At 43.8% G+C, this 16,769-nt stretch overlaps 1 protein-coding gene across 2 annotated transcripts; it reads left to right on the plus strand.

Moving 5' to 3' along the window:
- Positions 1-5,975: 5,975 nt before the first annotated feature.
- On the plus strand, positions 5,976-16,495 carry lman2 (lectin, mannose-binding 2). 2 transcript variants are annotated; one of them, XM_030739085.1, is made up of 8 exons: positions 5,976-6,194; positions 9,362-9,480; positions 9,681-9,798; positions 10,534-10,613; positions 13,294-13,455; positions 13,582-13,696; positions 13,836-13,955; positions 14,098-16,495. In XM_030739085.1, the coding sequence occupies exons 1-8, from the start codon at positions 6,059-6,061 to the stop codon at positions 14,256-14,258; spliced, it is 1,011 nt and encodes a 336-aa protein (XP_030594945.1). In that variant the 5' UTR covers positions 5,976-6,058; the 3' UTR covers positions 14,259-16,495. The 2 variants fall into 2 exon arrangements, with proteins under 2 accessions (XP_030594945.1, XP_030594943.1); XM_030739083.1 differs by lacking the exon at positions 10,534-10,613 and adding an exon at positions 10,382-10,464 and having other exon boundaries at positions 5,995-6,194.
- Positions 16,496-16,769: the final 274 nt, after the last annotated feature.

Raw genomic sequence — 16,769 nt, forward strand, 5'->3', positions numbered from 1 at the left:
TTCACACTTCAGGGATCCAAAACTCACCAAAATTTCAAATGAATTCAAAACTTCAGAAAACATACGACAGATGGAGGCACTTTTGAGGATGAGAACTACGACTCTTTTACTGACGGCTGAGTTTCTCTGAGAACACGTTTGGTTTGCAGGTGCTGCTTTAGTGGAGCTTCCACTACATCAAGATACTACTGATCTCTAAAAGGGTGCAGTATAATCAGCAGGTCAAGACCAAGTGACAGTATTTGAGGGTGAGAACAGGTTGGATCAGGAAATCAGAAATAAACTAATATTAAAAAAAGCATTTTGCAACGCTGCAGATTGGGACTGATTATTACAGGTTTAATCAGGATATTCGGTTGTGGGAATTCATGCTTTTCTCTGGTCATATGCACATGACATCAATTCTGCTCCTGGGTAATTTAAAGGGTCAATCCACCCAAATCACTTACCTAAAGTGACTGTTCTCTCATTAACATTGGGTTGTAGGTTCCTCCCTTTAGTTGTGTTATTATTTTACCTTTGATTTAATGGAGTGTAACATCTTAAATGAAGCAAACAGCCTGATCAAAGTTAACACAGAGTTTAGAGCTGAGTAAAAATGGAAATGAGCTGCATGTAAAAATGTGTTATCCATAAATATTTTAGCCATTTTCCTGTTTTGATTCAGAGTCCTTCTATTTCTCCCCATTGCTGCTTCCCGCTCACTCGTTTGACAAGGGCTCATCACTGAACCACAAAACCATCTGGCTCCCTGCAATCCACATCAGAACAGACCAATCTGATGCTATTTAGACAGATGTAAAATGGTCCAAATCAGATGAGGAAGCCAAACAACATGAGAGGGTCATTTCACAGAGAAAAACAGCGAGCAGCAGTGGCCTCAGGGATTCAGATGCAAGACTGGAAGGTCACGACTGAAATCCCCAGATTCACTGAATGAAACTACAAAAAAATGCACCATGAACTGTGGAAGCGAGGAGCTTTTACTGCCAGAGGATGCTGCTGTGCAGAAATTAGGTTTCAGGTTCAAGTCACGCAGGAACAAAAGAGTAATGCCTTAATTTACATGGCGAGTGACATCGGGCTGTGACTTTGTCTTTATTTCCACACATCCAGGGGTCTCACCTTTTGACTCACTGTACTGTCATGTGTCTGCAAAGAGTAAAAACTAATGTACAGAGATGCTCAGAAAATGGCACGAGGGCACCTGGGTGGCTTAGTGGTGAAGCCGGTGACCACATACATATGCTGCGCTGCAGTGCGGGCGGTGCGGGTTCGAGTCCTGAAGCCAATTTGCCTGCATATCTTCCCCTATATCTTTCCCCCATTTCCTGTGTCTCTCCACTGCCAATAAAAGCCGCTGTGGCCAAAAATGCAAAAAAAAAGAAAATGGCACGAGAGCAGAAACCCGAGCAGACTCCATTCTGCTTTTGGCAGCGTGCCAGAGGATTTCCAGGTCACTGCGTCTTCCACGGTGATGTATGATGAGAAATGAAGGTGAACTAATAAAGCAGCCTCCCCACTGCTGTCTGGAGAAGTGATACCTCCAGACTGACGCTCACATTCCTCAGAGATTTAACTTCAGAGGTCATGTGACATTCACAGACAGAACGCCTTCAGCTAGATTTTTCAGGGTCCTGACATACGCTTGAGATCACTCAGAAAAATAAATTAACAATTTAAACTGTCCTGAATTTGATTCCATCCATCCATTCTCTTCTGCTTTTCCTGTTCAGGGTCACAGGGGGGCTGGAGCCTATCCCAGCTGACATAGGGCGAGAGGCAGGGGACACTCTGTACAGGCTACCAGCAGGGCTAACACAGAGAGACAGACAACCATTCACACCTATGGGCAATTTAGAATTACCAGTTAACCTAACCCCAGTAACTGCATTTGGACTGTGGGTGGAAACCCACACAGACATGGGGAGAACATGCAAACTCCACACAGAGAGGCCCGGGCCAAGGTGGAATCAAACCCAGGAACTTCTAGACATCATTCTAGCTGTGAGGCAGCAGTGGTAACCACCACGCCACTGTGCTGCACTGTGCATGCCACCAAATTCAATTCAATTTTATTTATATAGCACCAAATCATAAGAAACAGTTGCCTCAAGGTGCTTTATATTGTAAGGTAAAGACCCTACAATCATTACTTCAGAACTCAGGGTGAAAACCAAAAGCTTTAATTTCCAGATGTCTTTCCATCTCTGTGCTGGGAGCTGACAGCAGGTACAGCTTGTTTCTCGTGACCTGTTGATTCCTGGGCTTTCATCAGCCATCAGTCACCTCTAAATCTACAGTCTAGCACTCACCTGCAGAATAATCTGCAGCCTGGTAGGCTGTCCACATTTAACTCAATTTAATTCAAATAACCCTTTTCTGTGCAGTGAGTGTTTATCCAATGTGTGGCTTGTGTAGCAGACTGATGTGCAGAGCAGACTTTGCTGTTTGCAGGCTCAGTTTGGCTGATGGGGAAGAACATCTAAATGCTGATGTGAAACTGTTTTTGTAGCTTACAGTTCAGCTGGAACTCTTAGACATGACCTGCTGGTGAAATCCTGTCTCCACAGAGCATGCCTGCTCCCCACAGTGTTCCACTCTGATAAAAGTCAGGACAGCTCTCATACGTCGCTGCGTGGCAGGCAGGCCCAGATCCTGGACTTGGAGAGCAGAGAATAAACTTAAGGTCAGCTTTATTGCTGGAACTCAGTGATGAAAAATACAAAACAAGGTTAGGCAGAGCCAGAAATGCAACACAAAAGGGACCCCACAGAACAAGGGAGCCCACAGCATGGGGGAGGACATGACAAAGAACTGAGGAAAACTGAAGGGCTTAAACACATGAGGTAAGTAGGGAGAGTGGACACAGCTGGGGAAAACGAGACACAGGTGAACAGAAACTAACGAGACAATGTGACACAAAACTGAACACAACACACATGAAACCAGCGAAATAAAACAGAAAGTAACTAAACACGGAAGCAGGTATGTGGATTTGACACAGAGCACAGTCAGGCGGGAAAACAAACTCAGGGAATGAACTATAATTAGAAAGGAAGCAGAACCAAGACTGAGAATAAAGTCGTGAAGAGAAATCGGCTAGAATACAAAACTCCAAATGTCCCGAGCGAAGAGCAAACTCAGCGAGGAATACAACGATGAAGAAAGGAAACCGGAAGCAAACTAAGAAATAAACTGAAGATATTTAACAATAACAGGACTTCAAAAACCAACAAGCACAAACAGTGAGCAACAGGCCTGGACCACGACCGCAGAGCACTGTTAAACACCCGCTTTAATGGTTTTTGACAGCCTGGTGAGTCACAGCGCTGCAGAGGAGCAGCAGTGGCATTTATGGCGTGATGCAGGTGGTGAGAGAGCCAGACAGAAAAATCTAATGTTGGGCTGCTTGTTTAATCGACTTTAGTCTCACATTATGAGATGTTCTGCTGATGGGTGATTCAGGCAGACATGCACACACATAAATGCTGTTTTTGATGGTGGCCTCTGTGTGTGTGTTGTTGGCTTTTTCTTCCTTCTTCTACAGTTATCGGTGTGCGCCGTGGTTTTAAATGGATTTGTGCTTCTCCTCATTTCCCGTCCTATATCTCCTGTTCCACTGGTGGATGTTCATATTAAACATGATTTCTAATAACTGTCACAATTTTCACAAATCAACACAGAACACAATCAAAAGGTTTAGAGCTTTTAATGAACACAGGAGCAGCACAGATCCTTTGGTCAGGTAAGAGTCTCTGGGTTTTCTCTTTGTGGGTTCGCAGGCAGGAGTTACATTCAGGTCAGAGTCTGTGGGTGAGTTTCTAAACAGTTCTCTCCAGCCAGAGCGGAGTCTCTGCTCACTTTGTCCAGGACACAATCCAAGTATTCCAAGCAGGTGAGCACTTGAAGGCAGGTGAGTCAGGCAGATCATAAAGAACAAACTCCATCAGGGACTCAGGCAAGTTTCCTGAGAGGAAGGAGGACACAGACAGGTAAGTGCAAGACTAAGCTCTCCAAACACACAGGTAAAAATTCACGGAGCAATAAATACCTGAGCTATACTACCACAAGCAGTGGCTTAGATAATGTGTAGATGGAAAACAGGCGTGCCTGCCAGGGTCTCTGGGGGCCATGCCCACCACTGAAAGAGCGTGGTTAGTTTGCTGGGGAGAAAGAGAGAAAAGGCAGGTACCTCACCTGGATGATAATCAGGTGTATCTGCAATAATCCCTGTGAGCCCAAAGCTCAGGCTGCACATCGCTCTAAACACTCACTTCACCACAGTTTTACATACCCTTGACTCTCCTTATAGGATGTCCTTATATGGTCATCTCAGCCACGGAAGGCCCACCCACATGCTTTTCTAACCTTCTGATACTGTAAATTCATGTTATTGCCCCAGCTAGCAAAAGTAGACTTGAGTTATTGTATTATTTACTCTTCATCCAATGCAACAAGTAGTGGCACCTGCAGCTATGACCCCTCCCCATACACAAAATGGTAAACAAGAGAGAAAGGGTTAAAAAAAAAGTCCACTGATGAGCTTCCCCAGGAACAGCTCAGTTTAAGAACAGCAGATATCAGAGACATTAGTGTAGAAGATTTGGAGGTCAAAAGGTCAATATGAGATCATCGGCAGTGTTTGATTTACCATCATGCTGTCAAAAATGATCGCTGGGAGGTTGAAAAAGAATCTGACTTTTCTGTGATGATGGGGCTTCAGGGCTGTTTCTTTGTGTCTTTTGTGTTCAGCTCAATAAATCTGACCCGATTTGGAGAAAAAAACTATATGAACTGTTGAAGCAACGGCGCAGGTGAGGGTGACCAAAAAAGCACTGAAAATGTGAAACAAGCTGCTGTTTCCTGTAATGCTGAGACAAACTGGATCTGTGAGTGCAACGCTTCAGGTTACTGACACACTGAAAGGTTTTTCTAAAGTCTTCCAGATCCCGAAGGTCAAATCTCCTCACTGGATTTCTCTCCAGCAGACCCCCTTCTCATTAGGACCACCGCTTTTCTTTTATCCTTCGTGTTGAAACTGAAGTAGTTCCTGAAAAGTGAAGTATAAGAGGAAGCTGGCGAGCAGCTTGTGGTCGGGTCAGTTAGAAAGCAGCTGGATTCCTCTCCTTAAATGGTGTGTACAGAGCCCGCAGGGATCACCGTTACATCTGACTGTGCACGAGAACCCACCGTTACTGTTTCATTGCTAATCAGTGCAACCTGCAAAATGCTCACGTGACCTCTTTGCTTCACAGACTGTGGGTTCAATGTAGCTTCATTAAAGAGAAGGTAACTAGTAATCTGTAATTACATTTCAGCTGTAACTGTTTCTGATTACAAACAAATACTTCATAGTGAATATGTGTGTGACTGTGTGAGTGAGTGAGAGAGAGAGAGAGAGAGAGAGAGAGAGAGAGAGAGAGACCCTCGGAGTGGCTGTGAAACTGATTTGTTTTAAGTTTTTAATGGTGCATAAATGTGTTTTTGAGACATGAAAATTTCGTGTCTTTGCAGGGCCTGTAACTCTGTAAGGATTTAAAGTATATTAAATATACCAAATGTATTGTAGATAAAAATCATTGTGGGTGGGCTCTGGGGGAACCTGACTGTATGTAGAATGGCCCGCGTCAGTTAAATCTGCGCTTTCAGTTTCCGGTGGCCATTTTCTGCCCTCTGCCGCCCTCTCGTGCCTGTGTATTGTAAAAACAAAGTCTTTGCTGATTGGCTCAAATTGCGATGTGCTTGTTTCTGATTAGCTAGTAGAATTTTTGCCCCGTACAAAAACCTTCCGTGTGGGAACAAGGACAACTTAACGTTTCCTCTTTGTCTTGATCTTTTAATTTAACTCATTAATTACAGTCTTTGTACCTTTGTGGTTTTCGATTTCATGAGTGGAAATGTACAAGGAGGGAAAGAGATGGCGAACAGCCCTCGGGGTAAGATTAAATCCCGGCGTACTGTGGTTTCGATCCGGATGAGAGCTGAGGAGGGACCCGTTTATGGCGTTTAGCGGAAGAGGTCGGTGGTGAGTTTCTCTCCGAGCTGTTCGGGTAAAATGGGAGGTTGCGGGGCGTTTCGGGGCTCGGCGCTGCTCTTCGTGCTGCTGGAGCTGTCTCTGGTATGCGGGGATATAACGGACGGGAACGCGGAGCACCTGAAGCGGGAGCACTCGTTAACGAAGCCGTACCAAGGTAGGACACTTAGCCCGGGAGCTAACCCGCTGTCCGCTTCCAGCTTTCAAGACAGAATCACGGACGCTTCAGCTGCTCCCTTGGACCGGCGGCGGCTCCGTGGCTCCTTCACGCCCAGCTCTGTCATACCGGAGTGTTTATGCGGTTTAAAAGCTCGTGTACCAGCTTCAGAGGGGCCACCTTCTGCCTCAAAACACTTAAACATCCGCGGCGCGAAACGCTCAAAAATACAAAGTTCTTCACAGGAAAACACGCACACACACACGCACACACAGGGAAACAGGTTCTCTCTCAGAGGAAACGAAGTGAAGAAACATGACGCATCATTCTGGCAGACACATTTTCCAAGTAATCAACACACCAGAAACTTTCAGTGGGGAAATGTGGACTTTTCTTTGTGCTGTGCAAAGTCCGACTTAAATATATTTATTATAACACGCATTCCTGCGCAATGCATTAGAATATTAATATTCACAGTTAAGGCTCAAAACATGAACATGAATGAATTCATTCCTGTTCATCTGACTGAGGCTGTTATTTATTTTTGTAAAGCTTGTTTGTTTTTGTTTTTTCCTCGAGTATCTCAGACCTGCATCACTGAATCACAGCTGATATTTACTGGATATGCTGTGTTCACCACACACAGACTTTACTCTGCAGGTCACTCAGGTTTATGTGGAGATTTCATTTTTCTGAGACGACAGCAGGATCAATTTCCTGGTGGACAGTCGGCACAAATGTTTCCTTCCTGATCAGCTGATTAGCTCACTGGTCAGGTCTTCTCCTCCACTACCTCTAATTCAGACTGCCGCTGATGATAGGAGACCTGTTCTGGAGCGTCACTCACATCAGAACCTGCAGCAGGTGGAGAACTGCTCCATGAGCCGCTACGCAAAGCAGAACGAGGCCTGCCAGCTGCAGAACAAGACAGGAGTATGAGTCCATCCACAGGATAAAAAACTGGAGATACAGCTGATATTTGCTCTGTTATTTATATTCACAAACTATATTTAGTATAGCTGTCAATTTAAGAGATTCTGATCATAAAAATTATGAATAGAATTGGCAACAAAGGGCAGACCTGATGAAGTCCAAGACTCCAGCACCCCAGAGCCACACTCTGCTTTGCCAGCTGGTACCTGCCAGATCCTCCTCAGGAAGAGGTGCAGAACAAACTGAATGTCCCCAACCTCCTCCAGAATGCTGTTTTAAGCTCTGTCGGAAGTGGGAATTGAAGATCTAGCAGACCGGGGTCTCAGCGAGGCATTCCCTGCACAGCTTTTCTGTATGTTTGGGTGCACCAGGTCTGTCCAGCATCCTTGCCCACCACCTGAACCAACTCACTGCCAGGTGGTGATGAGTTAACAGCTCTGCTCCTCTCTTCACCCGAGCATCCAGAACATAAGGCTGCAGATCTGATGATAGGATTACAAAATCGATTATCGACCTGTGAGCTAGGGTATTCTGGTGCCAGGTTCACTTCAGAACGTCCTCCGGTTTGGGGTGGCTGTGGCTCAAGAGCTAGAGCAGGTCATCTACTAAGAAGGTTGGTAGTTTGATCCCTGGCTGCTCCACTCTGCGTATCAAAGTTTTCTTAGGCAAGATGCTAAACCCCAAGTTGCTCCCGATGCACTTATCGAAGTCTGAATGTTAGCAGCACTTTCATGTAGAAATAGAGTGCTTGTGTGAATGAGACATGCATATAAAGACATATATGCTTTATATAGAGAGACATATAAAGCAAGTTGTGTGCTCATGTAGAGCAGAAAAGAACCAGTCCATTTAGCATTTAGCACAGAAGTCCCAGAACTGAACACCACTCGGGTTCAGGAGTGGAGTGTATTGGAGTCTTTGTTCATTCAGCCTTTTTTTTAATACACTCTTTTTGAAAGTTGTGTTTGAACAGTGATTGTGAAAAAAATAAAATAAAGTCAAACTGCATCATTGTATGGTCATATTGGCCTGCAGATTTTGATGGGATTTGTTTTTCTTGTAAGTTGGAAAGGGTGAACAGTCCTAATGAATTTATTTATAATTTATATTGGTAAATTAAAAGGGCAATTGAATTATCAAACATTCATCATGTACATCAACAAAATGAATATTTAAGAAATATGTAAAAAGGCAGTAATACGTAAATAGTAAATAATACGGCCCACACCCGCAAAAGTACAGCAAACCTATGGTGTAAGATGGGGAAATTACACACAACTTATAAGTACTTAAGCTGTACTGAAAGTTACTTGCAGTATAATTTGTCTCCTGTCCTGTAAAATACCTGAAGTTATGCAATATTTAAAATCTTGCACTTAAATTTACTTAAAGTATAATCACTTGTTTTCTGGAAAAACTGACTTGCTCCCCTCTTATTCGAGTGTGTACCAAGTAACTAATTGTAATTTTAAATAAAACACTTTTAAAGTCCATTTAACTGGGGGAATTACACCCTTAATCATGGGATGCATCATAAAGTGTTGCTGGGAAACAGCTGGAGGAGTCCTTCATCAAACCACATGATCAACAAGCTCCAGTGTGAAGACAAGTGAGCTTTGTAGCTGCTCCATCCACCGCCGTTCGTTTCACACGGCGAAAATCTACAGGAGTTAAACTGTTAACTGTTAAAGACCTGTTGCTTATTAATAAGAAGAAAATATTTCTTATCCAGTTAATAGCTGAAATAATCGACAGATGTAGCCGTAGTCTGAAGTTCAGGGTGTGGATGTGACAGGAACGTTTATTGGGCATTTGTTAATCCTTCAACAAAAGCAGCTCCACCCTCCCGGATGAGGACGTGATTTCTCATGCAGGATGTCTGTGAAAGGTTTGCTCAGAGGCACTTTAACACATGATTCAAAGATAGAAGTAGAGTTCAAACAGAGTGTAAGTCACACAGCCTATTAGAGTTTAAATGAAGCTTTTAAAAAATGTGCCTCGATGTGAATCTTCCAGATTACAACTTATTCCAGGTGTGTAGCAGCAGCAGCTGTTGCATAACGGCATTATTACTGAGCTGTACAGAGTGTGAATATTTGCTCGTGACTCCACCTGAGACCCGAAACCACAGGTGTGATGTTGACACAGCTGCAGGAGTGAACGCGGAGCAGCTCGTCTTTGTGTTTAACGTGCTCAGGTGTGTCTGAGTGTGTTCCCACCTGTTTGTCCTGCAGGTGTTGGCAACAGCCCGTCCAGCCAGTGGGATTTCTCCGGAAGCACTTTGGTGACGAGCTCGTACGTCCGACTCACTCCAGATGAGAGAAGCAAGCAGGGATCCATCTGGAACACAGTGGTGAGGGGGGGGCACGAGAAACACGGCCACTGTAACAATTACATGAAGCTGAACATGAAGTCCGCTCAGTGTGGCTGAGGCCTCCTTTTAATTAAAATCTGTTTCACATTAGAAAATCTGTAAGATAATAGATTATAGGTTATTATAGGAATTTGATCAGTAGCCTCTGACAGTGGTGTGTTTCCGTGTTTGTGCTGCAGCCTTGTTACCTGAAGGACTGGGAGATGCACGTGCAGTTTAAAATTCACGGCTCGGGGAAGAAGAATCTCCACGGCGACGGCATTGCTATCTGGTACACAAAGGACAGGCTGCACTCAGGTAACACTGGGTCTGCACGGCTGAGGTGCCGCCGGTGCCGAGGACTTTCAGTTTGGATTTACCCAGAATTCTCAGCTGCGACCAAACCTGAGATCTAAGAACAGAATAAATGCTGCGAGTAGTCTGAGCTCAGTACATGAAAAAGATCTTGGTCATTCACAGTCACTCTTTCAGTTAATATTTTACACACTTAGCTAAATTAAGTCTTTAAAAAGTATATTTAACTTAATATTGGGTAGAGCTCCTTTTCTTTGGCTTACATGGCTCATCCTCCTTACTGCAGACTCACAATAAACCAATTATAATCTGGCCCTCTTAAGATTACGTAAATCTTTAGCATAAAAAAACTGTCACTGTTGAAAACTGTAAAGCGGTGCAGCTCAGAAGGGCAGCTGTAAATCCAAAGCTCTGTGTGTGTGTGTGTGTGTGTGTGCGTGCGTGCGTGTGTGTGTGTGTCATTGTGCCTCGCTCTCACTCCATGAGTTTATTTGATCAGGTTTCCAGATGTTTGTCTGTCATCTCATCACTGCTGACCTCACAGAGCATCTGCTCACGTCTCGCCTCATCTCTGCCTCCATCCTAGGTCCTGTGTTTGGAAACCAGGATCAGTTTCTTGGCCTGGCTATTTTTTTGGATACCTTCCGCAATGATCTCCATGGGATGGATGTAAGTGTGTGCGTGTGTGTGTACGTGCATGTGTATCCTGAGGTGATTGACCGCCTTGTTTCTTTGCAGGGCCCGTGTTTTCCAACAGCGCCGTCTTCCACGGGCTCGCCGTCTTTATAGATACTTACTCTAACGATGATGCGACGGATGTGAGTGGTTGCAGGTTTTTTTGTCAGCATGCTGTCTCAGTGCAGAGTTTGTCTTCCTCACTGTAAAACAACTTCAGGCGTGTTGAAGTGGACCTGTTCTGATCACTTCCAGCTCTAGCTTTTATTCCTGGACTCTGCTGGAGTAGGTCACAGGTCAAAACAATCCTTCTTTATCTTATTATGGGGCAGCCCCTCCTGATAAACCAACTTCTGATTGGCTGCCCCTCCCAAGCAACAGATTTGAACAGGTGGGTGGGCCTATAAGGATATCCCCTCTCTATACAGCATCATATAGAGCTTTTGGGTTTACTGTACTTACGCTGACCTTATTATTAGCAATGCTGGATGTTTAATATGAATGTCCTGCACTGGAACAGGAAATAAAGAGAAGCAGAACAGGTCCACTTTAACATCGGTGACACAACGTTTGTTTCTGTCAGTCAAACTCAGTCTCACACCTTATTGAGCACGATGCTCTGTGGCTGTTCTGGAAGTAAAGCTTTAGTTGTGAGTTTGCAGGTTTAGTGACTCTGCAAAAGTCTGAAATGCAGTAAGAACAAAAATTATTTAATAGGTCTTAAAATAGACTGAGAGATTATGATGTTATTGTTTTCCTTCATCCATTAGTTTTTGGGGGACATGTATATCTTGATCAAGCCTGTAAGAAAACTATCAAATGAAATCTTGTAAACATAATCAATAACCACCAATGTGAGCTTCCCAGCGTGCTGTGATGGTGGGGGAATATTAGCCTGAAACGTGTTCCAGCATGCAAACCTTTTTCAGTGACCCTTCTACTTAAGTTGTTCCACCAATAGAACCCTTCAAATGTTGTAGAGGTGCAGCTGTGTTAAGAGGGTCTCATCAAGAAGACTCCAGACGATGGGCCTCCTTTTGACCCACAGTATAAATTTATAAAGCAGAGCTCTATAATTATGTAACTTGCTGACTAGATGATTAAATGTACCATCCTTGTTGGTCAGCAGTGGGAATATTTTAATATTGTATGGAATGTTGTTTCTGAGATGTTACGATGCCAACCACCAGTAGATGGAGCTGCTGCACCTTCCTCTGTCTCCTCAACCCAAAAAATGCTACTTCTAGAAGTTAAAACTGAAATAATTTATTTTAATGTGATTAAAATAAATTATTTCTCACCATCATGTTATTAAGGTTACCTGGACTAAGGTGTGATTGAATCACCTGGGAAGAGACGGCACTTGAGGGGTATTTTTTTTTTTTTTTTTCCCGTAGGCCTTCACATTTGCTCAGTGACGTAAGGACCACCTCTATCATGTCAATGCTACCAGGTTTTAAATACCTGAGACTCTCCAGGTATTTTCACTATACTGCCAAAAGTGTTCACTCGTCTGCCTTGAGTAACATCCCACTCTTAGCCCAGCCTTTGCACCTATAACAGCTTCAGCTCTTCTGGGTGATTCATCCCTCCAGAGAACACGTCTCCACGGCTCTACAGTCCAGTGGCGGCGTGCTTTACACCACTGCATCCGACACTCTGCATTGAGCTTGGTGATGGAAGGCTTGGATGCAGCTGCCATGGAAATCCATTCATGAAGCTCTCTACACAGTGTTCTTGAGCTGATCTGAAGGTCACATGAAGGTTGGAGGTCTGTAGTGATTGACTCTGCAGAAAGTTGGTGACCTCTGTGCACTATGACCCTCAGCATCCTCTGACCCCACTCTGTGATTTTACGTGGCCTACCACTTCATGCCTGAGTTGCTGTCATTCCCAATCGCTTCCACTTTGTTATAATCCCACTAACAGCTGACTGTGGAACATTTAGCAGTGACTGGACTTGTTGCACAGGTATCATCCTATCACGGTACCATGCTGGAACTCACTGAGCTCCTGAGAGCGACCCGTTCTTTCACTGATGTTTGTAGAAGCAGTCTGCATGTCTAGGTGCTGATTTATACACCTGTGGAAGTGACTGGAACACCTGAACTCGATGATCTGGATGGATGAGTGAACACTTTGGCAGTGTAGTGTATCTCTCAGCTTATAGAACTGAAGAAGCCTCTTGGATGAGAAGTGGAACGTCTTCATGAACCTAAAAAGAAGTTCAGTTCACCTCTGTGCTGATTAAACCTACGCAGACGTATTATAAATATCTGTGTAGGTTTGGACAACACTGATATTTTGGACCTTATTCTTGGACTTCTTAAAGCTTGTTGATGTTTCTACAAAGCGACCTATCCCAAACTGCTAACGAGAGAAGTTCAAATGTTCCAATCAGCATTTTCAGATGAGCAGCTCTCTCATTTTCCTTTGTAGTCTTTGTCATTTCTTTTAACATGAAATGCATCTTAATTTGGTCCTAAAAACGAAGAAATCCAGATTAGTTTGAATTTTATCATCAGGCGACTTTTTCTTATGGCTGTCAAAGGTCACGATGCAGATTCACAAAAATGTGTGTATTTTGAATCTGTTAGTTGAAAAAAATAAATGCTTTAGGCATAAACTTATTAATATCAGATTCATCCAAACCCAGATTAGAAATAATCCTGCAGAGGGAAGTCATGCACTGATAACCTGTCACGTGGACGTATTTTTATTTAAATTTTATGTATTTGTTTGTCTGTCATCCTTGTTTAAGCGTTTACCTGTTACACCTGTTTAGGATTTCTTTATTGATCACTTCCTGTCTGTCGCCGGCAGCGCTCCTTCCCATACATTTCAGCCATGGTGAACAACGGGTCGGTGAGTTACGACCACGGGAAAGACGGTCGGTCGTCAGAGCTGGGGGGCTGCTCGGCTGAGCTCAGGAACAGAGATCACGACACGTACCTCGCCATTCGCTACTCCAAAGGACGGCTGACGGTGAGTGACCTTCGATTTTTCTCACGGATGCTGCAGAGTCTGCTCCATGAGCACGAGAGGGTGGAGTTATTCCAGTTTTTCAGGTTTTGTTAGGACAACCCTCCTTTTCTCTGACCTCCCCTGCAGGTGATGGTCGACATGGACGACAAGAACGAGTGGAAGGAGTGCATCGACATCGGGGGCGTTCGTCTTCCTACCGGATATTTCTTTGGGGCTTCGGCAGCTACGGGAGATCTGTCTGGTAGGTCAGAGCTCCACTTCTGGGGTTTTTCTGCTTGAATGTTCCAACATCCTCTTAAATCATTTAGGTTTTATTCTCATCACATTGTTACATTGCAAAGTTGTAGTTGAAACTGAAAATTGAAACTGAATCTTCTCAGATAACCACGACATCATTTCCATGAAGCTCTACCAGCTGATGGTGGAACACACACCTGAAGAGGAGAACCTGGACTGGACGAAGATCGAGCCCAGCGTCAGCCTGCTCAAGTCCCCTAAAGGTAGGTTCAAATTATACAAAACTTTATTTGTAATGCTTTTTATCTCTTGTTTCCTTTGTTTTAAAGAGAGTCTCTCTTAAAAGCAAAGAGCGGTCCTCTTCAGCTCCGTAGACATTACACTGATGTTCTTCCTCCTCCTCAGACAACATCGACGATCCTACCGGAAACTTCCGCGGCACGCCTCTCACCGGCTGGAAGGTGTTCCTGCTGCTGCTGTGCGCTTTGCTGGGGATCGTGGTGTGCGCCGTGGTGGGAGCTGTGGTTTTCCAGAAGAGACAGGAGAGGAACAAGAGGTTTTACTGAGGAGCCGTCGTCTAGTATTCCCATCAGGGAGGAATAAACGGTCTCCTGATGACAGATGGAGTACATTCAATGTGAATTTATTTTCTAAAGATTGTTTGTATCTGTGAAGCACTGCAGTGGGAGGGAAGCAGGTGGTGATGATGTGTTTGTACTGATTGATTGCAGGGTTAGAATAGATTTATTTTCATTTACAAACTTGTAATTTTTTTTTTTTTAAGAGTGTAACGCCTGCTCTTTGTTAATCAGGTGTCTTCAGCCCGTTTCAGCTGCGGAGGTGAAGCTACAAAATGCTGAACGCTGGCATCGTGTTCTGTTCTGATCTTCCAAGCTGTTCTACATGATTTCTTACTGCAGAGAAGAAGTGGTCAGATATGTGTGGTATTGGCGATGTGGTGGTTTAGTGTTGATGTGCTGACCTGTGAGGAAGTCATTACAGCAAGCAGGAATTCTCCAGATTAAAGTCAGACCCTCAGGCTGCGGTCGAACAGTCCAATAATCTGTCGTTAATCATTTTTCTTGGATGTTAAAGGTGCGATGAGGTGAAAGAGGATCGATAAGGACCGGGGAAAAGAGACGGTCGCAGCCCGACTGCTCTCACTCAGACACTGCAAAAAGGTTATCTTACAAATTTTGACATGAGTTCTTGCTGCAGGCAGAATAAGGAAAAACTTGATTGGGTTGCAGTTTAGAATAATTGTTCTGTCAGAGTAAAGGTTAGTTATCCGTGTCTCCTCCTCCTGCTGCGCAGATGATCCAGTCTCACGCCTTTATTCAGGCTTCCTGTGGCTGCAGCACAGCAGCAGGCGCAACAAATGCAAACTGAACTGAACTCACTCTGATCAGATGTTCAGCAGTCATTCATACATATCTGCAGGTTATTAATGAGCATTTCCTTCATCGCAGTCACTGTGAGTCATGCTGATGGTGTAACTATGACTTGTGGGACAGTATTATCTCCTTTGACTAAGCATGCCTCAGTGTCTCCTCCACTAAAGGAGGCAATAAAGGAAGCATTAAAGCTCATTTCCTTAATATTTAGAGGATTCACCAGCTCTGGTTGTGGCTGCAGAGACTTCAGGAAGTTAAAAATTCAAAAAAATAGGACTCTTCTTCCGCAGCCTCTGCCTGATTTGACTTGAATTTGACTTCACGTTGTTTCCTCGTTCCACTTTTATCCGTCCCGTCGGAAAGATTCAGTTCAGTTTGGAAGTGTTTCCCACCTGGATTTACATTTGAGAGAATAAATCTGTGTGGGTACAGCATGAATAATGGAAAAGCTGCACAGTGCGCACACAACAGTACTCAGTGATGCAGACGTTTCACAGCCGATGATGTCAGACTTCAGCCATCTTTAATGTCTCTGCTTATTTAACCCGTGTTCGATCAATAATTGTATGTATGATGTTAATTCTGCTGATGACCTCAGTTTGGTTTAATGTCAGGAAAGAAGGAAAGCACACGTTCACATTAGATAAGTCTGGACTCCCAATAAAAGGCTTACTGCTAAATTCATCCCTCAGGAGTCTCCTGATTTCAGCTGATCAGCTGTCAGATCTCAAGCCTGTCTCCATTCACTCCATAAACACTTCAGATTTTACAAACTTAAAGGGATGGTCGAGCAGCGGGACGTAACAGCAGCGAACATATTTCATAAAGAGATGGATCGTGTTGATGGAGGGATTTCCATCTGTGTTGAATTCTTCCTGCTTTAACTAAACGTCCGAGTAGAAAGCTGGGCTGGACGACGGAAACGACACACAATCGGTTATTTTATCCGGGTGACGGTACCAGGATGAGCCCTGACAGCCTGAATCTTACAAATATTAAATGCTGTTTTTGTTTTTGAACAGCAGCTATATTTAGAACAATGCCTTTTATTTTTTTAGCTGTGGTCAGAACTGTGTGACTCAGTCCTTTCAATGTAATGAATATTGATCCATGCTGAACGAACAAGTGCGAATGATGAATGAAAACAGGCAGCTGTCTCTCTGACCCACAGCTGTCTGATTTCTTTTTTTCATTGCTCACATTATTAAAAAAAAAACATCAAACTGAGGATTTGATCACATGTTCATGTTCGCTGACACGCCTTCTGTGATATTTCATTTGAAGTATTCTTATTTGTTTCTGTTCTTAAAGCCGTTGGTGGAGGTTTTCTGCAGCATCAGTTTTTTTATGAGACCTGAAACAGCTCCTCTCATCAGAAATACAGTATGGAAATTAAAAATGAAACAGTCTGACTGTTGATTGTAGTTATTCCAAGGTTTCAATACCATTTAATGAAGTCATGACTAACCCGAGTGAACCTGAGCGCTGCACGTAAAGCATTAAATGTTACAGAAAGTCATAAAGACGGACTCATAGAAACAGTTTGCTCTCTGCTGGTGTCAAAATGCTGAAATGTTACAGATCAACACCTGATTTTTTTAGACAGGAAACATCCAGAAGAGTCATCAGGAAAACTTCCCACTCCTTCAGTATCTAAAGCAGGCCTCTTCAACTCCAGGCCTC

The sequence above is a fragment of the Archocentrus centrarchus genome, chromosome 10 (genome assembly GCF_007364275.1).
Source record: "Archocentrus centrarchus isolate MPI-CPG fArcCen1 chromosome 10, fArcCen1, whole genome shotgun sequence".
NCBI lineage: Eukaryota > Metazoa > Chordata > Actinopteri > Cichliformes > Cichlidae > Archocentrus > Archocentrus centrarchus.